The 26,424-nt window shown below is 44.2% G+C and overlaps 1 protein-coding gene across 1 annotated transcript in view; it reads left to right on the forward strand.

The window, feature by feature from the left end:
- LOC138853994 (lachesin-like) overlaps positions 1–26,424 on the forward strand; it is a 384,143-nt gene that overhangs the window by 229,630 nt on the left and 128,089 nt on the right. The window contains exon 6 of the mRNA XM_070094252.1: positions 6,325–6,477. Coding sequence (XP_069950353.1) covers positions 6,325–6,477 — 153 coding nt within the window. The remainder of the gene's footprint in view (positions 1–6,324; positions 6,478–26,424) is intronic.

Here is a 26,424-nt window from a genome sequence, read left to right on the forward strand (position 1 = left end):
TTGAGACAGCGATGAGACTAGTGTTGAGACAGTGTGTTGAGACAGTGTTGAGACAGCGATGAGACAAGTAGTGTTGAGACAGTGTTGAGACAGGTAGTGTTAAGACAGTGTTGAGACAGTGTTGAGACAGTGTTGAGACAGCGATGAGACTAGTGTTGAGACAGTGTTGAGACAGTGATGAGACAAGTAGTGTTGAGACAGTGTTGAGACAGGTAGTGATGAGACAGTGTTAAGACAATGTTGAGACAGTGTTGAGACAGCGGTGAGACAAGTAGTGTTGAGACAGTGTTGAGGCAGTGATGAGACAAGTAGTGTTGGGACAGTGTTGAGACAGGTAGTGTTGAGATAGTGTTAAGACAGGTAGTGTTGAGACAGTGTTGAGACAGGTAGTGTTGAGACAGTGTTGAGAAAGGTAGTGTTGAGACAGTGTTGAGACAGGTAGTGTTGAGACAGTGTTGAGACAGGTAGTGTTGAGACAGTGTTGAGACAGGTAGTGTTGAGGCAATGTTGAGACAGGTAGTGTTGAGACAGTGTTAAGACAGGTAGTGTTGAGACAGTGTTGAGACAGGTAATGTTGAGACAGTGTTGAGACAGGTAGTGTTGAGACAGGTAGTGTTGAGACAGTGTTGAGACAGGTAGTGTTGAGACAGTGTAGAGACAGGTAGTGTTGAGACAGTGTTGAGACACGTAGTGTTGAGACAGTGTTGAGAGAGGTAGTGTTGAGACATTGTTAAGACAGGTAGTGTTGAGACAGTGTTAAGACAGGTAGTGTTGAGACAGTGTCGAGACAGGTAGTGTTGAGACAGGTAATGTTGAGACAGGTAGTGTTGAGACAGGTAGTGTTGAGACAGTGTTGAGACAGGTAGTGTTGAGACAGTGTTGAGACAGGTAGTGTTGAGACAGTGTTAAGACAGGTAGTATTGAGACAGTGTTGAGAGAGGTAATGTTGAGACAGTGTTGAGACAGTGTTGAGACAGGTAGTGTTGAGACAGTGTTGAGACAGGTAGTGTTGGGACAGTGTTTAGACAGGTAGTGTTGAGACAGTGTTGAGACAGGTAGTGTTGAGACAGTGTTGAGACAGGTAGTGTTGAGACAGTGCTGAGACAGTGTTGAGACAGGTAGTGTTGAGACAGTGTTGAGACAGGTAGTGTTGAGACAGTGTTGAGACAGGTAGTGTTGAGACAGTGTTGAGACAGTGTTTTGAGACAGTGTTGAGACAGCGATGAGACAAGTAGTATTGAGACAGTGATGAGACAAGTAGTGTTGAGACTGTTGAGACAGGTAGTGTTGAGACAGTGTTGAGACAGGTAGTGTTGAGACAGTGTTGAGACAGGTAGTGTTGAGACAGTGTTGAGACAGGCAGTGTTGAGACAGTGCTGAGACAGTGTTGAGACAGTGTTGAGACAGTGTTGAGACAGTGTTGAGACAGTGTTGAGACAGGTAGTGTTGAGACAGTGTTGAGACAGGTAGTGTTGAGACAGTGTTGAGACAGGCAGTGTTGAGACAGTGCTGAGACAGTGTTGAGACAGTGTTGAGACAGGTAGTGTTGAGACAGTGTTGAGACAGTGTTGAGACAGGTAGTGTTGAGACAGCGTTGAGAGAGGTAGTGTTGAGACAGTGTTGAGACAGGTAGTGTTGAGACAGTGTTGAGACAGTGTTTTGAGACAGTGTTGAGACAGCGATGAGACAAGTAGTGTTGAGTCAGTGATGAGACAAGTAGTGTTGAGACTGTTGAGACAGGTAGTGTTGAGACAGTGTTGAGACAGGTAGTGTTGAGACAGTGTTGAGACAGGTAGTGTTGAGACAGTGTTGAGACAGGTAGTGTTGAGACAGTGCTGAGACAGTGTTGAGACAGTGTTGAGACAGGTAGTGTTGAGACAGTGTTGAGACAGTGTTCAGACAGGTAGTGTTGAGACAGTGTTGAGACAGGTAGTGTTGAGACAGTGTTGAGACAGGTAGTGTTGAGACAGTGTTGAGACAGTGTTGAGACAGGTAGTGTTGAGACAGTGTTGAGACAGGTAATGTTGAGACAGTGTTGAGACAGTGTTGAGACAGCGATGAGACAAGTAGTGTTGAGACAGTGTTGAGACAGGTAGTGTTGAGACAGTGTTGAGACAGGTAGTGTTGAGACAGTGTTGAGACAGTGTTGAGACAGGTAGTGTTGAGACAGTGCTGAGAACAGTGTTGAGACAGTGTTGAGACAGGTAGTGTTGAGACAGTGTTGAGACAGTGTTGAGACAGGTAGTGTTGAGACAGTGTTGAGACAGGTAGTGTTGAGACAGTGTTGAGACAGGTAGTGTTGAGACAGTGTTGAGACAGGTAGTGTTGAGACAGTGTTGAGACAGTGTTGAGACAGGTAGTGTTGAGACAGTGTTGAGACAGGTAGTGTTGAGACAGTGTTGAGACAGTGTTGAGACAGCGATGAGACAAGTAGTGTTGAGACAGTGTTGAGACAGGTAGTGTTAAGACAGTGTTGAGACAGTGTTGAGACAGTGTTGAGACAGCGATGAGACTAGTGTTGAGACAGTGTGTTGAGACAGTGTTGAGACAGCGATGAGACAAGTAGTGTTGAGACAGTGTTGAGACAGGTAGTGTTAAGACAGTGTTGAGACAGTTTTGAGACAGCGATGAGACAAGTAGTGTTGAGACAGTGTTGAGACAGGTAGTGTTAAGACAGTGTTGAGACAGTGTTGAGACAGTGTTGAGACAGCGATGAGACTAGTGTTGAGACAGTGTGTTGAGACAGTGTTGAGACAGCGATGAGACAAGTAGTGTTGAGACAGTGTTGAGACAGGTAGTGTTAAGACAGTGTTGAGACAGTGTTGAGACAGTGTTGAGACAGCGATGAGACTAGTGTTGAGACAGTGTTGAGACAGTGATGAGACAAGTAGTGTTGAGACAGTGTTGAGACAGGTAGTGATGAGACAGTGTTAAGACAATGTTGAGACAGTGTTGAGACAGCGGTGAGACAAGTAGTGTTGAGACAGTGTTGAGGCAGTGATGAGACAAGTAGTGTTGAGACAGTGTTGAGACAGGTAGTGTTGAGATAGTGTTAAGACAGGTAGTGTTGAGACAGTGTTGAGACAGGTAGTGTTGAGACAGTGTTGAGACAGGTAGTGTTGAGAGAGTGTTGAGACAGGTAGTGTTGAGACAGTGTTGAGACAGGTAGTGTTGAGACAGTGTTGAGACAGGTAGTGTTGAGACAGTGTTGAGACAGGTAGTGTTGAGGCAATGTTGAGACAGGTAGTGTTGAGACAGTGTTAAGACAGGTAGTGTTGAGACAGTGTTGAGACAGGTAATGTTGAGACAGTGTTGAGACAGGTAGTGTTGAGACAGGTAGTGTTGAGACAGTGTTGAGACAGGTAGTGTTGAGACAGTGTAGAGACAGGTAGTGTTGAGACAGTGTTGAGACAGGTAGTGTTGAGACAGTGTTGAGACAGGTAGTGTTGAGACATTGTTAAGACAGGTAGTGTTGAGACAGTGTTAAGACAGGTAGTGTTGAGACAGTGTTGAGACAGGTAGTGTTGAGACAGGTAATGTTGAGACAGGTAGTGTTGAGACAGGTAGTGTTGAGACAGTGTTGAGACAGGTAGTGTTGAGACAGTGTTGAGACAGGTAGTGTTGAGACAGTGTTAAGACAGGTAGTATTGAGACAGTGTTGAGAGAGGTAATGTTGAGACAGTGTTGAGACAGTGTTGAGACAGGTAGTGTTGAGACAGTGTTGAGACAGGTAGTGTTGGGACAGTGTTGAGACAGGTAGTGTTGAGACAGTGTTGAGACAGGTAGTGTTGAGACAGTGTTGAGACAGGTAGTGTTGAGACAGTGTTAAGACAGATAGTGTTGAGACAGTGTTGAGACAGGTAGTGTTGAGACAGTGTTGAGACAGGTAGTGTTGAGACAGTGTTTAGACAGGTAGTGTTGAGACAGTGTTGAGACATGTAGTGTTGAGACAGTGTTAAGACAGGTGGTGTTGAGACAGTGTTGAGACAGTGTTGAGACAGTGTTGAGACAGTGTTGAGACAGTGTTGAGACAGTGTTGAGACAGTGTTGAGACAGTGGTGAGACAGTGTTTAGACAGCGTTGAGACAGTGTTGAGACAGTGTTGAGACAGTGTTGAGACAGGTAGTGTTGAGACAGTGTTGAGACAGTGTTGAGACAGTGTTGAGACAGTGCTGAGACAGTGTTGAGACAGTATTGAGACAGTGTTGAGACAGTGTTGAGACAGTGTTGAGACAGTGTTGAGACAGTGTTGAGACAGTGTTGAGACAGTGTTGAGACTGTGTTGAGACAGTGTTGAGACAGTGTTGAGACAGTGTTGAGACAGTGTTGAGACAGTGTTGAGACAGTGTTGAGACAGTGTTGAGACAGTGTTGAGACAGTGTTGAGACAGTGTTAAGACAGTGTTGAGACAGTGTTGAGACAGTGTTGAGACAGTGTTGAGCCAGTGTTCAGACAGTGTTGAGACTGTGTTGAGACAGTGTTGAGACAGTGTTGAGACAGTGTTGAGACAGTGTTGAGACAGTGTTGAGTCAGTGTTGAGACAGTGTTGAGACAGTGTTGAGACAGTGTTGAGACTGTGTTGAGACAGTGTTGAGACAGTTTTGAGACAGTGTTGAGACAGTGTTGAGACAGTGTTGAGACAGTGTTGAGACAGTGTTGAGACAGTGTTGAGACAGTGTTGAGACAGTGTTGAGACAGTGTTGAGACAGTGTTGAGACAATGTTGAGACAGTGTTGAGACAGTGTTGAGACAGTGTTGAGACTGTGTTGAGACAGTGTTGAGACAGTGTTGAGACAGTGTTGGGACAGTGTTGAGACAGTGTTGAGACAGTGTTGAGACAGTGTTGAGACAGTGTTGAGACAGTGTTGAGACAGTGTTGAGACAGTGTTGAGACATTGTTGAGACAGTGTTGAGACAGTGTTGAGACAGTGTTGAGACAGTGTTGAGACAGTGTTGAGACAGTGTTGAGAAAGTGTTGAGACAGTGTTGAGACAGTGTTGAGACAGTGTTGAGACAGTGTTGAGAAAGTGTTGAGACAGTGTTGAGACAGTGTTGAGACAGTGTTGAGACAGTGTTGAGACAGTGTTGAGACAGTGTTGAGACAGTGTTGAGAAAGTGTTGAGACAGTGTTGAGACAGTGTTGAGACAGTGTTGAGACAGTGTTGAGACAGTGTTGAGAAAGTGTTGAGACAGTGTTGAGACAGTGTTGAGACAGTGTTGAGACAGTGTTGAGACAGTGTTAATGGCCATTGTTTTATTTATAACTTCTGTATATTCTTTCCATTCCCTGGAAAGTTTTAATCATTGTCTCAGTTTCGCCTGTCATTCTTTATGTTCACAAGTTTACTTCTTACATTGGTTCCTGCGTCTACGACCTAGGTGCTGAATCATTGAATCTTCTTAGCTAATTTTCTCTATTCCCATAATAACTCGTAGTTCAACGTCTTTGATCAGTTAAATCTACGCTTCATTAATCCTTTATTTTTCTGTTTTTATTCCTAATTCCTTCAATTGTTTAAAAGAATAACTTAAAATTTGTGTTCCATATATATTCTTAGTTAATTTTTAATCACCGTGTTCCGTGTCATCTTAAATATATTTGTTACAAGTGTTCCTTTATTTTTACTGCAATATTATTTCTAATCTCATATTTAAATAGTTTTATTCCCGTATTTCTATGCCACATTTAATCCCTTAAGTAATCATTTCTATTAATTTAAAGTTTAATAGTTCCTAATCTCTCAGTGACGAATCTTCAGTAACTTTTTAGTTTCACGTTTTTAGTCCTTTATATCAACGCTATAATCTTCATACTCAATAATGAAAATTAGGTAATTAGGTATCTTTTCTCTGAAATGTTTTGTCTACACAGTCGTCTTCTTCAGTCGGCTATAAATGAGGCAGCAGAAGCAGTGGAGATATGAAGGTGTAATCAGTCTAGCACCCTGGAAGAGGTAGTCTTGAAGTGGTCAGTCCTGCAGCCTGGAGAAGAGTTTTGCTACATATTCTGGAACAATGAAAAGCTGAAGCATTAGATTGAAGACTTACATAATGCCAAGGCTGAGATGACATACAAGGCAGGTGCCAGGAGTGAAGCAAGAATGAAGGGTATTGGACTGATTGCATCCCCTTCACGTCTCCTCTCCTGCTGCTCTCTCCTCCGTATCTGACTGATAACTTACCTAATTAGTGTATATATATACTACTCATCCTGCTATTTGGTGTGGATTTTTTTTATTAATTAAAATATAGGTTATGTATCAGAAATTAACATCAGCTTCAGCAGTCAATTTGTTGTGACGAATGATCCTCTGCTGCCGCCAGAGCCACCGGTCTTAGACGGGGGTGACGAGGAGGTAACCGTAAACAGAGGAGGCTCAGCCAACCTGACGTGCCGCGCCCATGGTACGCCAACACCAACCATCAGGTGGATCAGGGAGGACTACGATCGCATCAGGATCAGCGAAGCTCATTATGGTAATATTAAAAGTATACGGAGACACACACACACACACACACAGGATCCATACATAGCTCTAAGCAAAGGTACGATAAAGCTCATGGTTCAGGGAGCGTGACCTAGTAGCAACCAGTGAAGAGGCGGGGCCAGGAGATTGGACTCGACCCCTGCAACCTCAACTAGATGAGTACAACTAGGTGAGTACACACACACACACATACACACACACACACACACAATGCACACAGACACACCAATACACAGCCACATATACACACAAACACAGGGAAAACTAGTCCCGGAGCCAAGGGTTTGTTATATGAGAAGTTAAGGGAACTCAACCTGATGACACTGGACGACAGGAGGGATAGAGAGGACATGATAACGACTTGTAAAGTACTCAGAAATACTGACAAGGTGAACAGGGCCGTAATGTTTCAAAAAAGAGAACATAAGAACAAAACGAGAGGACATAACTGGAAGTTTGAAATCAGATGAGTTATAAGGATGTTAGGAAGTATTTGCTCAGGTTTAGAGCTGTCAGGAAGTTAATCTGGAGAGCAAAGTAGTGGTGGCAGGATCAATAAACAGCTATAAGACAAGGTACGATAAGGCTCTTGAAGCCGGGAGAGAGTGGACCTGGTAGTGACCAGTGAAGAGGCTCACTATGAGCTGTGACTTGACCATTGCAACCACATGTAAGTGAGTAGATACACAGTAGTCTGCAGTTTAATTGGGACAGTAGTAAATTTTGTGATTTTAAGTACATAAGAACATAAGAACATAAGAACATAAGAAAGGAGGAACACTGCAGCAGACCTGTTGGCCCATACTAGGCAGGTCCTTTACAATTTATCCCACTAACAAAACATTTGCCCAACCCAATTTTCAATGCCACCCAAGAAATAAGCTCTGATGTGCAAGTCCCACTCAAATCCATCCCCTCCCACTCATGTACTTATCCAACCTAAATTTGAAACTACCCAAAGTCCTAGCCATTATCTCGCAACATGTCTTAGTCTCCGGCTTAATTAATGTAGATTTCTTTCTTTTCTTTTCAAGAGAGTTTACTACCAAATTCATGTAACTAATTCAGCTGCGATGTTATCCTACGACTCTCCTCAGTGCTACAACAGCTGTTGCTCTGTAAGTCTATTTCTGCAAGCTTACTCGGTGAGTGAATGTGATTTTACCGAATTCTCCCGTCACTTCATGATTACTGCTGAAATTCATGATGGATGTTACACCTAGGAAGCGTATTGTACCTCTTAGAAAACGTGGTGATTTGATTATCAGACAGGTCACCGAAAATTTGACCCTAGCAAAGTTAACTGTTAGTCGGATTCTGAAGAAAGGTTACGACACTGGTGATTGTGGAGCGCAGCATCGAGAAAGATATGAAAGAAAACGCAAGACAACACCTCAAGAAAACAAGGCTTTCATAAGAATTAGTGTGATGAATCCCAAGAAGACCAACAACGATCTACAGAGGGATTTGGCGTCAAATGATGTAAATGTTAATTCTTCAACTATTCATCGAAGGCTCCCTGAAGTTGGCAGAACTTCAGATATGAAGAAAAAACGGCTACAGTGGGCAGTCTGTCATACGGGATAACGACAGATGTATGGAAAAATTATGTATTTTCACATTAGTCGCATTTTGAGGTACATTGGTATAGATCAGAGGTAGTGAGACTGGGCAAAGGCGAACCTCTTCTGAATGGACACATTCAACAAGCGCCAAAGCATCAACCTAAGACAATGTTTTGGGGTAGTTTTAAATCTAAATGCCTTGGACGACTTGTTATTGTTGAGGGAACAATGAACAGTGACAAATACAAGACAATCCTGTGAACTCATTTGCCTCCCATTGTAGACAGAGAGTCTCCTTATGGAGAAGGCATTTTTTCAGCAGGATTTTGGTCCATGTCATAAATGCATGTACCCGTTAAGAAATCCACTATACCACAACTAAATAAGAAATGCAAGGATAGGCTAAATGCTCTCAAAGCTGTTGCTGGCTACAACCCAAACTATGGTGCTAATGTGAGACTCGGGTGAATTATGTAAAAACCTATGTTAGGTCCTTGATTATGCTGCTTCCATGTTGATATTAGGTAGAGAAAGTTCTCTCCGACCCTTGGAGTTAATGCAGAATGAAGCTCTCAGAATTATTCTTGGTTGTCCCAAATCTACACAGGTTCTTAATATAAGGAAGGAGCTTGGTATTTCTAGTGTCAGCGATAGGATTATTGGGATTAACGCTGTACTTGGTATTAGAATATTAAGAAATGAACCAGACACTGTCACAACGAATCTTACTAAAAGTCTAGAAGTAAATACATGCAGATCTAAATGGATTGTGAAAACACGCAATTATATTAAGTTTTATAACCTGCATGAACTGTATCACTGTAGACAACAAGAGCATTTCACCCCTCCATGGAAGATGTGTTCATTTAATATCACATACCTGCAAGTCGCTCCCAAGAAGCTCATTGCTAGTAATCCCTTCCTTAAATCACTTGTTAAAACAACTGATCAAGAAGAAATTTCTGGCCTAGCTGGTAGTAATAAGTTATCACAGTGGTCAGTCGTCACGTGAGGTCACAGACCCTGAGCTGCTTTGGGGATTAGTGTGGACGGTTACAAAGCATGGCTTGCTTCTGCAGTGTTTTAAAAATTGAGGTTGGAGAGTTGAAGGAGGAGGTCTTGCTTCTCCAGGAGGAGATTAGGAGGCTGAAGGTCCACCTCAATGGGTCTGGGAGAGAGTGTGAGGTGGCTGGAGTTGTGGGGAATGAGGCTTCTAGCAGCGAGGTGCAGTCTGTCTCTCGCTGTGAGGAGGCTGTAGTTGGGGAGGCAGCAACGGCTACCAGCAGTGAGGTGCAGCCCAGCACCTGCTACAAGTGGCGAGTAGTTCACAGTAATGGAAGGCGCATCAGAGTAAGGAAAGTTAAGAGTGAAGATCTGAAGGTAGGAAATCGCTTCTCTGTTCTTCAGGATGAATGTACTTCAGTGGCCAGTGAAGGTAAGGGTACTACTGCCCCTGCTAATGGAGGTAAGCGCATTCTTGTGGTTGGTGACTCTCAGGTAAGATACATTGACCGTGCTTTTTGTAATAGGAATAAGAAGATGAGAGATAGAGTGTGCTTCCCTGGAGCTGGTGTTGGGGACATTGTCAACAGGCTGGATAATATCATGTCAGGTAATGGGAGCAAGCCCATTATCTGTCTCAGTGCTGGTGGAAATGATATTGGGAAGGGTAGGAGAGAAGAGCTGCTAGATAAGTACAGGTCAGCTATAGATTTCATTAAGTCTAAGGGAGGGATCCCAATCATATGTAGCATCTTGCCTAGAAGGGGAGTAGGAAATGAATGGTTGTCTAGGGCAATTGGTGTAAATTGCTGGCTAGACAGATACTGCAAGGAACTTGCAATCCCATTCATTGACAACTGGAACAACTTTTATGGCAAACATGATATGTATGCAAGGGATGGGGTACATCTCTCTGGGGCTGGGGTGGTAGCACTTGCAGACTCGATTGAGAAGGCCATTGGTGAAATGCCTATGATTTTAAACTGATGGAAGATAGAGGTATGGGTGTGTGTGGGAAACAAGCAGGTTGCAACACTTGGGTTGGAAACAGTAAATGTATAAAAGGCATTCAGCATGAAGTTATAAATAAAGACAATAGATCAGGTCAGCAAACAAAGGGGGACAGCAAAGGGTAGCAAGGGACTAGCTCCCTTAAGGTTTACTATACTAATAGCAGGAGTGTAAGAAATAAGATAGATGAGCTAAGATTAATTGCAAGTGCAGGAAACATAGATATTATTGCTATAACAGAGACCTGGCTCAATCTGAAAGATAGAGAGATGCCCTCTGAATGTCACATACAAGGCTATAAATTATTCCACACTGACAGGGTCAACAGGAAAGGTGGTGGAGTAGCGATGTATGTCAGAGACAATTTAAATTGTTGTGTTAGACAAGATATTAAATTAGAAGCGTCAGCCACTGAATCTGTTTGGTTACAGCTTCTCGAGGGCCGAGAAAAACTAATTTTGGGTGTGATTTACAGGGCCCCAAATCTTGATAGGGAGTGCAGTAAACTTCTATGGGACGAAATTCGTAAGGCATCTACATACGAAAATGTTGTGCTAATGGGAGATTTCAACTATAGACAGATTGACTGGAGCAATTTGACAGGAAATTTAGAGTCAGGTGACTTTCTTGATACGATCCAGGATTGTTTTTTTAAAACAGTTTGTGACAGAGCCAACTAGGGGAAATAACCTCCTTGACTTGGTTCTTGCCAGTAGGGAAACACTAATTAATAATCTTGAGGTTAATGATGAGCTTGGGGAAAGTGATCACAAATCACTCAGTTTTAATATATCATGGAATTCCCCTAATAATGGCAATCAAGTCTCCGTCCCTGACTTTCGCTTGGCTGATTTCATAGGACTGAAAAATTACTTAGGTGGGCTGAACTGGAATGACCTGACTAAGGGTCAGGTAGGTGGTGATGGTTGCCGATATGATGCTTTCCAGGGCATAGTTCTAGCTGCTCAGTCAAATTATGTTCCAAATAGGGAAATCAGATCAAACAAAAATGATCCTAAATGGATGAACAATAGATTAAAATATCTGATTGGTCAAAAGAGAGGCATATATAGGCAAATCAAAAGAGGAGAGGGGCAATTGAGAAATCGATATATTCAGTTAAAGAGAGAAATAAAAAAGGGAATTAGAAAAGCAAAAAGAGATTATGAGGTTAAAGTTGCAAGAGAATCGAAGACTAACCCAAAAGGATTCTTTCAGGTATACAGAAGTAAGATCAGGGACAAGATAGGCCCACTCAAAAGTTCCTCGGGTCAGCTCACTGACAGTGATAAGGAAATGTGTAGAATTTTTAACACATACTTCCTCTCAGTTTTTACACAGGAGGATACCAGCGATATTCCAGTAATGATAAATTATGTAGAACAGGACGATAATAAACTGTGCACTATTAGGGTCACAAGTGACATGGTCCTTAGGCAAATAGATAAATTAAAACCTAACAAATCCCCAGGCCCTGATGAACTGTATGCAAGGGTTCTAAAGGAATGTAAAGAGGAGCTTAGCACACCTTTGGCTAATCTTTTCAACATATCACTACAAACTGGCATGGTGCCAGATAAGTGGAAAATGGCAAATGTGATACCTATTTTCAAAACAGGTGACAGGTCCTTAGCTTCGAACTATAGACCAATAAGCCTAACCTCCATAGTGGGAAAATTTATGGAATCAATAATTGCCGAGGCAGTTCGTAGCCACCTTGAAAAGCATAAATTAATCAACGAATCTCAGCATGGTTTTACAAAGGGGCGTTCCTGCCTTACGAATTTATTAACTTTTTTCACTAAGGTATTTGAGGAGGTAGATCATGGTAATGAATATGATATTGTGTATATGGACTTCAGTAAGGCTTTTGACAGGGTCCCACATCAGAGACTATTGAGGAAAATTAAAGCACATGGAATAGGAGGAGAAATTTTTTCCTGGATAGAGGCATGGTTGACAAATAGGCAGCAGAGAGTCTGCATAAATGGGGAGAAATCAGAGTGGGGAAGTGTCACGAGCGGTGTTCCACAGGGGTCAGTGTTGGGCCCCCTGCTGTTCACAATCTACATAAACGACATAGATGAGGGCATAAAGAGCGACATCGGCAAGTTTGCCGATGACACCAAAATAGGCCGTCGAATTCATTCTGACGAGGACATTCGAGCACTCCAGGAAGATTTGAATAGACTGATGCAGTGGTCGGAGAAGTGGCAGATGCAGTTTAATATAGACAAATGCAAAGTTCTAAATGTTGGACAGGACAATAACCATGCCACATATAAACTAAATAATGTAGATCTTAATATTACGGATTGCGAAAAAGATTTAGGAGTTCTGGTTAGCAGTAATCTGAAACCAAGACAACAGTGCATAAGTGTTCGCAATAAAGCTAATAGAATCCTTGGCTTCATATCAAGAAGCATAAATAATAGGAGTCCTCAGGTTGTTCTTCAACTCTATACATCCTTGGTTAGGCCTCATTTAGATTATGCTGCACAGTTTTGGTCACCTTATTACAGAATGGATATAAATTCTCTGGAAAATGTACAAAGGAGGATGACAAAGTTGATCCCATGTATCAGAAACCTTCCCTATGAGGATAGACTAAGGGCCCTGAATCTGCACTCTCTAGAAAGACGTAGAATTAGGGGGGATATGATTGAGGTGTATAAATGGAAGACAGGAATAAATAAAGGGGATGTAAATAGTGTGCTGAAAATATCTAGCCTAGACAGGACTCGCAGCAATGGTTTTAAGTTGGAAAAATTCAGATTCAGGAAGGATATAGGAAAGTACTGGTTTGGTAATAGAGTTGTGGATGAGTGGAACAAACTCCCAAGTACCGTTATAGAGGCCAGAACGTTGTGTAGCTTTAAAAATAGGTTGGATAAATACATGAGTGGATGTGGGTGGGTGTGAGTTAGACCTGATAGCTTGTGCTACCAGGTCGGTTGCCGTGTTCCTCCCTTAAGTCAATGTGACCTGACCTGACTAGGTTGGGTGCATTGGCTTAAGCCGGTAGGAGACTTGGACCTGCCTCGCATGGGCCAGTAGGCCTTCTGCAGTGTTCCTTCGTTCTTATGTTCTTATGTTCTTATATACACTGATGGATCTAAACAGGAGTCTTCTGGCAGGGCTGCATCTGCTCTTGTTGCCACCTCCCTAGTTAAGAACGATAATAAATTTGTAGATTTGTAGATGAATGGTTCAGAGAACCGACATGTTGATAAATTAGACACATGTGCAACTCTTGGGTATCTTTATTGAGGAAACGTTTCGCCACACAGTGGCTTCATCAGTCCATACGTAGGAGAAACTTGAAGAACAGGAGGAGAATGAGGTAATCAGTCCCTCAACCTTGAGTCGATGTGGTCAGTCCATCAATCTTGAATGGACTGACCACATCGACTCAAGGTTGAGGGACTGATTACCTCATTCTCCTCCTGTTCTTCAAGATTCTCCTTTGTATGGACTGATGAAGCCACTGTGTGGCGAAACGTTTCCTCAATAAAGATACCCAAGAGTTGCACATGTGTCTAATTTATCGATAATAAATTTGTTGAGTTAGGCATAAGAATTAATACCAGAGCATCTACGTTGTAAACGGAATTGTATACAATCCTAATGGTGCTAAAGTTAACTTATGACTCTGAACTTGACTATCATCATTAATAATTCTATGTCATCACTGAAAGTTCTTGACTTGTATAATGACTCCATCAACTTGCTCATTAGAAGCCAAGTGTAGATACTCAAAAATCCGGGAACAAGGAATTAATGTATAGTTGCTATGGATCCCATCACACTCTGGATTGAAAATTGAGACGCTTATACAACATATGAGAATTTTTTTGAAGAAACGTTTCGCCACACAGTGGTTTCATCAGTCCAATAGAAAGCGGAAAGGTGTAAGGAGAGGAGTTTCAGGTAATCAGTCACTCTGACAGATGTGAGACACTGCAACATCATCCCATGATGTTGCAGTGTCACATCCGTCAGACACTGCTGCATCATGGGGTCTTGATACAAGGATTTTTTCAACACCTGTCCAACTTTTGGACGAAGACCTACTTACATTAGTGGATGGTTCCACTGTGACTCCGCCTCCTCCTGCTTCGACTCACCTGACTACATTATATAACCCACTTCTCTGGCCCTCTGCTGTACTTTCCACAAGATGGACTGAACACATCGATTCCAGGTTGAGGGACTGATTACCTCAAACTCCTCCTCTCCTTACACCTTTCTGCTTTGTGGTGGAGTAATGAAGCCACTGTGTGGCGAAACGTTTCTTCAGAAAGATTCCCATATGTTGCATAAGTGTCTCAATCGTCAAGTTGACGGTTTTCAAAGCCATTTATCACACACATTGGATAACTCATTCATGATAAAGCTGGTATGTTAGCCAAGAAAATCACCCAGAAGGAGAACATAAAATATAACTTTGATATATCTGTGTCTAGCATCAGGATTAATATTAGAAGAAAAGTAAATAATCAAATTGAATGTTAAAAGAATGCAATTAGAAGTCTGAGTAGATCTATAACCCACTATGATAACGTGAAAGTAGATAAGTATTTTTATGGAGCAACTTGCAATGTGAACACTGACTGATGTTGTAGTGGCCAGGCTTAGGCTTGGTTACAAGTACTGATTGATGTTGTAGTGGCCAGGCTTAGGCTTGGTTACAAGTACTGACTGATGTTGTAGTGGCCAGGCTTAGGCTTGGTTACAAGTACTGATTGATGTTGTAGTGGCCAGGCTTAGGCTTGGTTACAAGTACTGACTGATGTTGTAGTGGCCAGGCTTAGGCTTGGTTACAAGCACTGACTGATGTTGTAGTGGCCAGGCTTAGGCTTGGTTACAAGTACTGACTGATGTTGTAGTGGCCAGGCTTAGGCTTGGTTACAAGTACTGATTGATGTTGTAGTGGCCAGGCTTAGGCTTGGTTACAAGTACTGATTGACGTTGTAGTGGCCAGGCTTAGGCTTGGTTACAAGTACTGACTGATGTTGTAGTGGCCAGGCTTAGGCTTGGTTACAAGTACTGATTGATGTTGTAGTGGCCAGGCTTAGGCTTGGTTACAAGTACTGACTGATGTTGTAGTGGCCAGGCTTAGGCTTGGTTACAAGTACTGATTGATGTTGTAGTGGCCAGGCTTAGGATTGGTTACAAGTACTGACTGATGTTGTAGTGGCCAGGCTTAGGCTTGGTTACAAGCACTGACTGATGTTGTAGTGGCCAGGCTTAGGCTTGGTTACAAGTACTGACTGATGTTGTAGTGGCCAGGCTTAGGCTTGGTTACAAGTACTGACTGATGTTGTAGTGGCCAGGATTAGGCTTGGTTACAAGTACTGACTGATGTTGTAGTGGCCAGGCTTAGGCTTGGTTACAAGTACTGACTGATGTTGTAGTGGCCAGGCTTAGGCTTGGTTACAAGCACTGACTGATGTTGTAGTGGCCAGGCTTAGGCTTGGTTACAAGTACTGACTGATGTTGTAGTGGCCAGGCTTAGGCTTGGTAACAAGTACTGACTGATGTTGTAGTGGCCAGGCTTAGGCTTGGTTACGAGTACTGACTGATGTAGTGGCCAGACTTAGGCTTGGTTACAAGCACTGACTGATGTTGTAGTGGCCAGGCTTAGGCTTGGTTACAAGTACTGACTGATGTTGTAGTGGCCAGGCTTAGGCTTGGTAACAAGTACTGACTGATGTTGTAGTGGCCAGGCTTAGGCTTGGTTACAAGTACTGACTGATGTAGTGGCCAGACTTAGGCTTGGTTACAAGCACTGACTGATGTTGTAGTGGCCAGGCTTAGGCTTGGTTACAAGTACTGACTGATGTTGTAGTGGCCAGGCTTAGGCTTGGTTACAAGCACTGACTGATGTTGTAGTGGCCAGGCTTAGGCTTGGTTACAAGTACTAACTGATGTTGTAATTGCCAGGCTTAGGCTTGGTTACAAGTACTGACTGATGTTGTAGTGGCCAGGCTTAGGCTTGGTTACAAGTACTGACTGATGTTGTAGTGGCCAGGCTTAGGCATGGTTACAAGTACTGACTGATGTAGTGGCCAGACTTAGGCTTGGTTACAAGCACTGACTTATGTTGTAGTGGCCAGGCTTAGGCTTGGTTACAAGTACTGACTGATGTTGTAGTGGTCAGACTTAGGCTTGGTTACAAGTACTTCTGGCAGTTTGGGAGACACACAGATGATGATCAAACTAAATGCAAATTATGTGGTCAGGCATATGGTCACTGTCTTGAACAGTATGTGCTTAACTATCCACATACTGAGGAATATGAAAATAGACATTATAGCAACCTATGTGACATGTCAAGATATCTTATTAATGAAAATAGTATGCCAGATATACTAAGCAAATTTCCTAAATTTGCTTATTATATCTGTTACAAGTAAATTTCCTAAATTTGTTTGTGACAGATAAGTGAACTGTAGATATAAATCCAAATGTACACTTCTTAACCCTCTTGGGTTATATATATATATAGTGTTAGAGTGTTCAGCAGAAGTTTGTGGTTACAGGAAAGTGGGTGCGGGAGGGAAGAGGAGCGATTGGTGGAATGATGATGTAAGGAGAGTAGTAAGGGAGAAAAAGTTAGCATATGAGAAGTTTTTACAAAGTAGAAGTGATGCAAGGATGGAAGAGTATATTGAGAAAAAGAGAGAGGTTAAGAGAGTGGTGAAGCAATGTAAAAAGAGAGCAAATGAGAGAGTGGGTGAGATGTTATCAACAAATTTTGTTAAAAATAAGAAAAAGTTTTGGAGTGAGATTAACAAGTTAAGAAAGCCTAGAGAACAAATGGATTTGCCAGTTAAAAATAGGAGAGGAGAGTTATTAAATGGAGAGTTAGAGGTATTGGGAAGATGGAGGGAATATTTTGAGGAATTGTTAAATGTTGATGAAGATAGGGAAGCTGTGATTTCGTGTATAGGACAAGGAGGAATAACATCTTGTAGGAGTGAGGGAGAGCCAGTTGTAAGTGTGGGGGAAGTTCGTGAGGCAGTAGGTAAAATGAAAAGGGGTAAGGCAGCCGGGATTGATGGGATAAAGATAGAAATGTTAAAAGCAGGTGGGGATATAGTTTTGGAGTGGTTGGTGCAATTATTTAATAAATGTATGGAAGAGGGTAAGGTACCTAGGGATTGGCAGAGAGCATGCATAGTTCCTTTGTATAAAGGCAAAGGGGATAAAAGAGAGTGCAAAAATTATAGGGGGATTAGTCTGCTGAGTATACCTGGTAAAGTGTATGGTAGAGTAATTATTGAAAGAATTAAGAGTAAGACGGAGAATAGGATAGTAGATGAACAAGGAGGCTTTAGGAAAGGTAGGGGGTGTGTGGACCAGGTGTTTACAGTGAAACATATAAGTGAACAGTATTTAGATAAGGCTAAAGAGGTCTTTGTGGCATTTATGGATTTGGAAAAGGCGTATGACAGGGTGGATAGGGGGTCAATGTGGCAGATGTTGCAAGTGTATGGTGTAGGAGGTAGGTTACTGAAAGCAGTGAAGAGTTTTTACGAGGATAGTGAGGCTCAAGTTAGAGTATGTAGGAAAGAGGGAAATTATTTCCCAGTAAAAGTAGGTCTTAGACAAGGATGTGTGATGTCACCGTGGTTGTTTAATATATTTATAGATGGGGTTGTAAGAGAAGTAAATGCGAGGGTCTTGGCAAGAGGCGTGGAGTTAAAAGATAAAGAATCACACACAAAGTGGGAGTTGTCACAGCTGCTCTTTGCTGATGACACTGTGCTCTTGGGAGATTCTGAAGAGAAGTTGCAGAGATTGGTGGATGAATTTGGTAGGGTGTGCAAAAGAAGAAAATTAAAGGTGAATACAGGAAAGAGTAAGGTTATGAGGATAACAAAAAGATTAGGTGATGAAAGATTGAATATCAGATTGGAGGGAGAGAGTATGGAGGAGGTAAATGTATTCAGATATTTGGGAGTGGACGTGTCAGCGGATGGGTCTATGAAAGATGAGGTGAATCATAGAATTGATGAGGGGAAAAGAGTGAGTGGTGCACTTAGGAGTCTGTGGAGACAAAGAACTTTGTCCTTGGAGGCAAAGAGGGGAATGTATGAGAGTATAGTTTTACCAACGCTCTTATATGGGTGTGAAGCATGGGTGATGAATGTTGCAGCGAGGAGAAGGCTGGAGGCAGTGGAGATGTCATGTCTGAGGGCAATGTGTGGTGTGAATATAATGCAGAGAATTCGTAGTTTGGAAGTTAGGAGGAGGTGTGGGATTACCAAAACAGTTCTCCAGAGGGCTGAGGAATGGTTGTTGAGGTGGTTCGGACATGTAGAGAGAATGGAGCGAAACAGAATGACTTCAAGAGTGTATCAGTCTGTAGTGGAAGGAAGGCGGGGTAGGGGTCGGCCTAGGAAAGGTTGGAGAGAGGGGGTAAAGGAGGTTTTGTGTGCGAGGGGCTTGGACTTCCAGCAGGCATGCGTGAGCGTGTTTGATAGGAGTGAATGGAGACAAATGGTTTTTAATACTTGACGTGCTGTTGGAGTGTGAGCAAAGTAACATTTATGAAGGGATTCAGGGAAACCGGCAGGCCGGACTTGAGTCCTGGAGATGGGAAGTACAGTACCTGCACTCTGAAGGAGGGGTGTTAATGTTGCAGTTTAAAAACTGTAGTGTAAAGCACCCTTCTGGCAAGACAGTGATGGAGTGAATGATGGTGAAAGTTTTTCTCTTTCGGGCCACCCTGCCTTGGTGGGAATCGGCCAGTGTGATAATAAAAATAATAAAATTATATATGTATATATATATGTCGTGCCGAATAGGCAGAACTTGCGATCTTGGCTTAAATAGCAACGCTCATCTTGCCATATAGGACAAGCGAAAATTTGTGTATGTAATAATTTCTCCAAAATCACTCTGAGCCTGACGAAAAAAATATATTTCACTGTGTTTGTTAAGTATTAAATTATTGTAAACAAATCTAAAATATATTTAGTTGGGTTAGGCTAAAATAAATTGCTCTTGTTATAATAAGGTTAGGTAAGTTTTCTAAGATTCTTTTGGTGCAACATTAAAAATTTTTACATTAACATTAATGAAAAAAGTATATCTTTAAACGAATAAGAGACATTTTCAGAAAGGATTAATTTTAAATGAGTTCCTGCTAATTGACCAGTTTTACATATTCGGCACGACATATATATATACACACACATACATATATATATATATATATATATATATATATATATATATATATATATATATATATATATATATATATATATATATATATATATATATATATATATATATATATATATATATATATATGACAACACGATGGCAGACTACATTTGGCGGCTTAAACGGGAAAGTAATTTCTTGCTGTTCGCAAATCTAAAAAAAACTGCTCATTTTTAACTTTGTAAATATATTACAGAAAGTTTATAATCAAATTTTTGGTAAATTTCATTTTATGTAAATTTTATTTATTTTATAGTTTTTGTTTTACATCCAAAACCAGCAAAAAATATTTAAATTCAGCCATTTTTTGGCCAAAAATTCATCCTGTAAGCAACAAAAGCAAAGTTTCGAAGAAATAATGGGCATTGTCTATTGTTTTGCAATAAAAGGAGTTGGAAACCAATACTTACTTGCCAGGAACAAAAATTGTGTTACATAGTGCATGTTGATAATGTTTTATTTCTAATGCCTAAGAATATAGATATAAACTATTTTCTTGTTAAATTAAAGTCTAGCTCATTGAAAATAACTCATTGTCTTTTCTGAATGTCTTAATTATTAAGGGGAATCGAGATTATAAATTCAAAATATAAACACCAGCAAACTTTCGTATCCTTATCTATGTTTATGAGAAATTTACGCATTTGAACGCCAGAGTTTATAGATGAAGAAATATTGAAGATATATGGTATAGATAATGATCTAAAATACACTGAATAGTTAATGGGTAAATTCTTTAAAAATGTTAAATTATATTTTACAATTTAAAAAAGGTAAATAGTCATATTCATGCAAGAACATGTTGGTTCTCTCTCACCACGAAAACTTTCTTCATATTCTTTCTTTACTTAAGAATTTTATAATTAAAGTTGCATTTAAAATCTTGATATAGTTAATAAACTAATTGATCCAAAAATTCCCCCCAAAAATTTTGATGGCTACGTGTACAAGATTTATTGTGATATATGTAATAATATTTATTACTGTCAAGGTGGAGAAAGCCAAAATAAATAAAATATTAGAAGTGGACAAGAGTGTAATATTCTGTTTATTCATCTAAAACATTTTATCCATCAAATAAGTTTTCAAATTAACAAGTTTTATAATATTTTTTTCAAAATAGATTTATTCATAATTCATAATATTTGGGAAGAATTTAAGGTAATTTAACAAATCTTCGATCATCCCGCCAGCATCATAATGGGACGATCATCCCGCCAGCATCATAATGGGACGATCATCCCGCCAGCATCATAATGGGACGATCATCCCGCCAGCATCATAATGGGACGATCATCCCGCCAGCATCATAATGGGACGATCATCCCGCCAGCATCATAATGGGACGTTCATCCCGCCAGCATCATAATGGGACGATCATCCCGCCAGCATCATAATGGGACGTTCATCCCGCCAGCATCATAATGGGACGATCATCCCGCCAGCATCATAATGGGACGTTCATCCCGCCAGCATCATAATGGGACGATCATCCCGCCAGCATCATAATGGGACGTTCATCCCGCCAGCATCATAATGGGACGATCATCCCGCCAGCATCATAATGGGACGTTCATCCCGCCAGCATCATAATGGGACGATCATCCCGCCAGCATCATAATGGGACGATCATCCCGCCAGCATCATAATGGGACGATCATCCCGCCAGCATCATAATGGGACGATCATCCCGCCAGCATCATAATGGGACGATCATCCCGCCAGCATCATAATGGGACGATCATCCCGCCAGCATCATAATGGGACGATCATCCCGCCAGCATCATAATGGGACGATCATCCCGCCAGCATCATAATGGGACGATCATCCCGCCAGCATCATAATGGGACGATCATCCCGCCAGCATCATAATGGGACGATCATCCCGCCAGCATCATAATGGGACGATCATCCCGCCAGCATCATAATGGGACGATCATCCCGCCAGCATCATAATGGGACGATCATCCCGCCAGCATCATAATGGGACGATCATCCCGCCAGCCAGCATCATAATGGGACGATCATCCCGCCAGCATCATAATGGGACGATCATCCCGCCAGCATCATAATGGGACGATCATCCCGCCAGCATCATAATGGGACGATCATCCCGCCAGCATCATAATGGGACGATCATCCCGCCAGCATCATAATGGGACGATCATCCCGCCAGCATCATAATGGGACGATCATCCCGCCAGCATCATAATGGGACGATCATCCCGCCAGCATCATAATGGGACGATCATTCCGCCAGCATCATAATGGGACGATCATCCCGCCAGCATCATAATGGGACGATTATCCAGCCAGCATCATAATGGGACGATCATCCCGCCAGCATCATAATGGGACGATTATCCAGCCAGCATCATAATGGGACGATCATCCCGCCAGCATCATAATGGGACGATTATCCCGCCAGCATCATAATGGGACGATTATCCCGCCAGCATCATAATGGGACGATCATCTCGCCAGCATCATAATGGGACGATCATCCCGCCAGCATCATAATGGGACGATCATCCCGCCAGCATCATAATGGGACGATCATCCCGCCAGCATCATAATGGGACGATCATCCCGCCAGCATCATAATGGGACGATCATTCCGCCAGCATCATAATGGGACGATCATCCCGCCAGCATCATAATGGGACGATCATCATAATGGGACGATCATCCCGCCAGCATCATAATGGGACGATTATCCCGCCAGCATCATAATGGGACGATCATCCCGCCAGCATCATAATGGGACGATCATCCCGCCAGCATCATAATGGGACGATCATCCCGCCAGCATCATAATGGGACGATCATCTCGCCAGCATCATAATGGGACGATCATCCCGCCAGCATCATAATGGGACGATCATCTCGCCAGCATCATAATGGGACGATCATCCCGCCAGCATCATAATGGGACGATCATCCCGCCAGCATCATAATGGGACGATCATCCCGCCAGCATCATAATGGGACGATCATCCCGCCAGCATCATAATGGGACGATCATCCCGCCAGCATCATAATCGGACGATCATCCCGCCAGCATCATAATGGGACGATCATCCCGCCAGCATCATAATGGGACGATCATCCCCAGCCAGGGACGATCATCCCGCCAGCATCATAATGGGACGATCATCCCGCCAGCATCATAATGGGACGATCATCCCGCCAGCATCATAATGGGACGATCATCCCGCCAGCATCATAATGGGACGATCATCCCGCCAGCATCATAATGGGACGATCATCCCGCCAGCATCATAATGGGACGATCATCCCGCCAGCATCATAATGGGACGATCATCCCGCCAGCATCATAATGGGACGATCATCCCGCCAGCATCATAATGGGACGATCATCTCGCCAGCATCATAATGGGACGATCATCCCGCCAGCATCATAATGGGACGATCATCCCGCCAGCATCATAATGGGACGATCATCCCGCCAGCATCATAATGGGACGATCATCTCGCCAGCATCATAATGGGACGATCATCCCGCCAGCATCATAATGGGACGATCATCCCGCCAGCATCATAATGGGACGATCATCCCGCCAGCATCATAATGGGACGATCATCCCGCCAGCATCATAATGGGACGATCATCCCGCCAGCATCATAATGGGACGATCATCTCGCCAGCATCATAATGGGACGATCATCCCGCCAGCATCATAATGGGACGATCATCCCGCCAGCATCATAATGGGACGATCATCCCGCCAGCATCATAATGGGACGATCATCCCGCCAGCATCATAATGGGACGATCATCTCGCCAGCATCATAATGGGACGATCATCCCGCCAGCATCATAATGGGACGATCATCCCGCCAGCATCATAATGGGACGATCATCTCGCCAGCATCATAATGGGACGATCATCCCGCCAGCATCATAATGGGACGATCATCCCGCCAGCATCATAATGGGACGATCATCCCGCCAGCATCATAATGGGACGATCATCCCGCCAGCATCATAATGGGACGATCATCCCGCCAGCATCATAATGGGACGATCATCTCGCCAGCATCATAATGGGACGATCATCCCGCCAGCATCATAATGGGACGATCATCCCGCCAGCATCATAATGGGACGATCATCCCGCCAGCATCATAATGGGACGATCATCTCGCCAGCATCATAATGGGACGATCATCCCGCCAGCATCATAATGGGACGATCATCCCGCCAGCATCATAATGGGACGATCATCCCGCCAGCATCATAATGGGACGATCATCTCGCCAGCATCATAATGGGACGATCATCCCGCCAGCATCATAATGGGACGATTATCCCGCCAGCATCATAATGGGACGATCATCCCGCCAGCATCATAATGGGACGATCATCCCGCCAGCATCATAATGGGACGATCATCCCGCCAGCATCATAATGGGACGATCATCCCGCCAGCATCATAATGGGACGATCATCCCGCCAGCATCATAATGTGACGATCATCCCGCCAGCATCATAATGGGACGAGCATCCCGCCAGCATCATAATGGGACGAGCATCCCGCCAGCATCATAATGGGACGATCATCCCGCCAGCATCATAATGGGACGATCATCCCGCCAGCATCATAATGGGACGATCATCCCGCCAGCATCATAATGGGACGATCATCCCGCCAGCATCATAATGGGACGATCATCCCGCCAGCATCATAATGGGACGATCATCCCGCCAGCATCATAATGGGACGATCATCCCGCCAGCATCATAATGGGACGATCATCCCGCCAGCATCATAATGGGACGATCATCCCGCCAGCATCATAATGGGACGATCATCCCGCCAGCATCATAATGGGACGATCATCCCGCCAGCATCATAATGGGACGATCATCCCGCCAGCATCATAATGGGACGATCATCCCGCCAGCATCATAATGGGACGATCATCCCGCCAGCATCATAATGGGACGATCATCCCGCCAGCATCATAATGGGACGATCATCCCGCCAGCATCATAATGGGACGATCATCCCGCCAGCATCATAATGGGACGATCATCCCGCCAGCATCATAATGGGACGATCATCCCGCCAGCATCATAATGGGACGATCATCCCGCCAGCATCATAATGGGACGATCATCCCGCCAGCATCATAATGGGACGATCATCCCGCCAGCATCATAATGGGACGATCATCCCGCCAGCATCATAATGGGACGTTCATCCCGCCAGCATCATAATGGGACGATCATCCCGCCAGCATCATAATGGGACGATCATCCCGCCAGCATCATAATGGGACGATCATCCCGCCAGCATCATAATGGGACGATCATCCGGCCAGCATCATAATGGGACGATCATCCGGCCAGCATCATAATGGGACGATCATCCGGCCAGCATCATAATGGGACGATCATCCCGCCAGCATCATAATGGGACGATCATCCCGCCAGCATCATAAAGGGACGATCATCCCGCCAGCATCATAAGGGGACGATCATCCCGCCAGCATCATAATGGGACGATCATTCCGCAAGAATCATAATGGGACGGTTTTAATGTCGTAAATGAGCTGTTAACTGAGCACTAGGCTAGTACTGTATATGTTAGAATTAACGTAACTTTTAGTGTGCACTGTTGCGGACTTTTATGTTGTACTTCTGCGATAGGGTGGGAAGGTGTGGCTGGGGTAGGGGGGAGGTTAGTTTGCAGGGTATTACGGTAGGGTGGGGAGGTGTGGCTGGGGTAGGGGGAGGTTAGTTTGCAGGGTGTTACGGTAGGGTGGGGAGGTGTGGCTGGGATAGGGGAGAGGTTAGTTTGCAGGGTGTTACGGTAGGGTGGGGAGGTGTGGCTGGGGTAGGGGGGAGGTTAGTTTGCAGGGTGTTACGGTAGGGTGGGAAGGTGTGGCTGGGGTAGGGGGGAGGTTAGTTTGCAGGGTGTTACGGTAGGGTGGGGAGGTGTGGCTGGGGTAGGGGGAGGTTAGTTTGCAGGGTGTTACGGTAGGGTGGGGAGGTGTGGCTGGGATAGGGGAGAGGTTAGTTTGCAGGGTGTTACGGTAGGGTGGGGAGGTGTGGCTGGCGTAGGGGGGAGGTTAGTTTGCAGGGTGTTACGGTAGGGAGGGGAGGTGTGGCTGGGGTAGGGGAGGTTAGTTTGCAGGGTGTTACGGTAGGGTGGGGAGGTGTGGCAGGGGTACGGGGAGGTTAGTTTGCAGGGTGTTACGGTAGGGTGGGGAGGTGTGGCTGGGGTAGGGGGGAGGTTAGTTTGCAGGGTGTTACAGTAGGGTGGGGAGGTGTGGCTGGGGTAGGGGCGGTTAGTTTGCAGGGTGTTACGGTAGGGTGGGGAGGTGTGGCAGGGGTACGGGGAGGTTAGTTTGCAGGGTGTTACAGTAGGGTGGGGAGGTGTGGCGGGGGTAGGGGGGAGGTTAGTTTACAGGGTGTTACGGTAGGGTGGGGAGGTGTGGCTGGGGTAGGGGGGAGGTTAGTTTGCAGGGTGTTACGGTAGGGTGGGGAGGTGTGGATAGGGTAGGGGGGAGTTTAGTTTGCAGGGTGTTACGGTAGGGTGGGTAGGTGTGGCTGGGGTAGGAGGGAGGTTAGTTTGCAGGGTGTTACGGTAGGGTGGGGAGGTGTGGCAGGGGTAGGGGGAGGTTAGTTTGCAGGGTGTTACGGTAGGGTGGGGAGGTGTCGATGGGGTAGGGGGGAGTTCAGTTTGCAGGGTGTTACGGTAGGGTGGGGCGGTATGGATGGGGTAGGGGGGAGTTTAGTTTGCAGGGTGTTACGGTAGGGTGGGGAGGTGTGGCAGGGGTAGGGGGGAGTTTAGTTTGCATGGTGTTACGGTAGGGTGGGGAGGTGTGGCTGGGGTAGGGGGGAGTTTAGTTTGTAGGGTGTTATGGTAGGGTGGGGAGGTGTGGATGGGGTAGGTGGGAGTTTAGTTTGCAGGTTGTTACGGTAGGGAGGGGAGGTGTGGCTGGGGTAGGGGGGAGTTTAGTTTGCAGGGTGTTACGGTAGGGTGGGGAGGTGTGGCTGGGGTAGGGGGAGGTTAGTTTGCAGGGTGTTACGGTAGGGTGGGGAGGTGTGGCTGGGGTAGGGGGAGGTTAGTTTGCAGGGTGTTAC

Source organism: Cherax quadricarinatus, chromosome 45, assembly GCF_038502225.1.
Source record: "Cherax quadricarinatus isolate ZL_2023a chromosome 45, ASM3850222v1, whole genome shotgun sequence".
NCBI lineage: Eukaryota > Metazoa > Arthropoda > Malacostraca > Decapoda > Parastacidae > Cherax > Cherax quadricarinatus.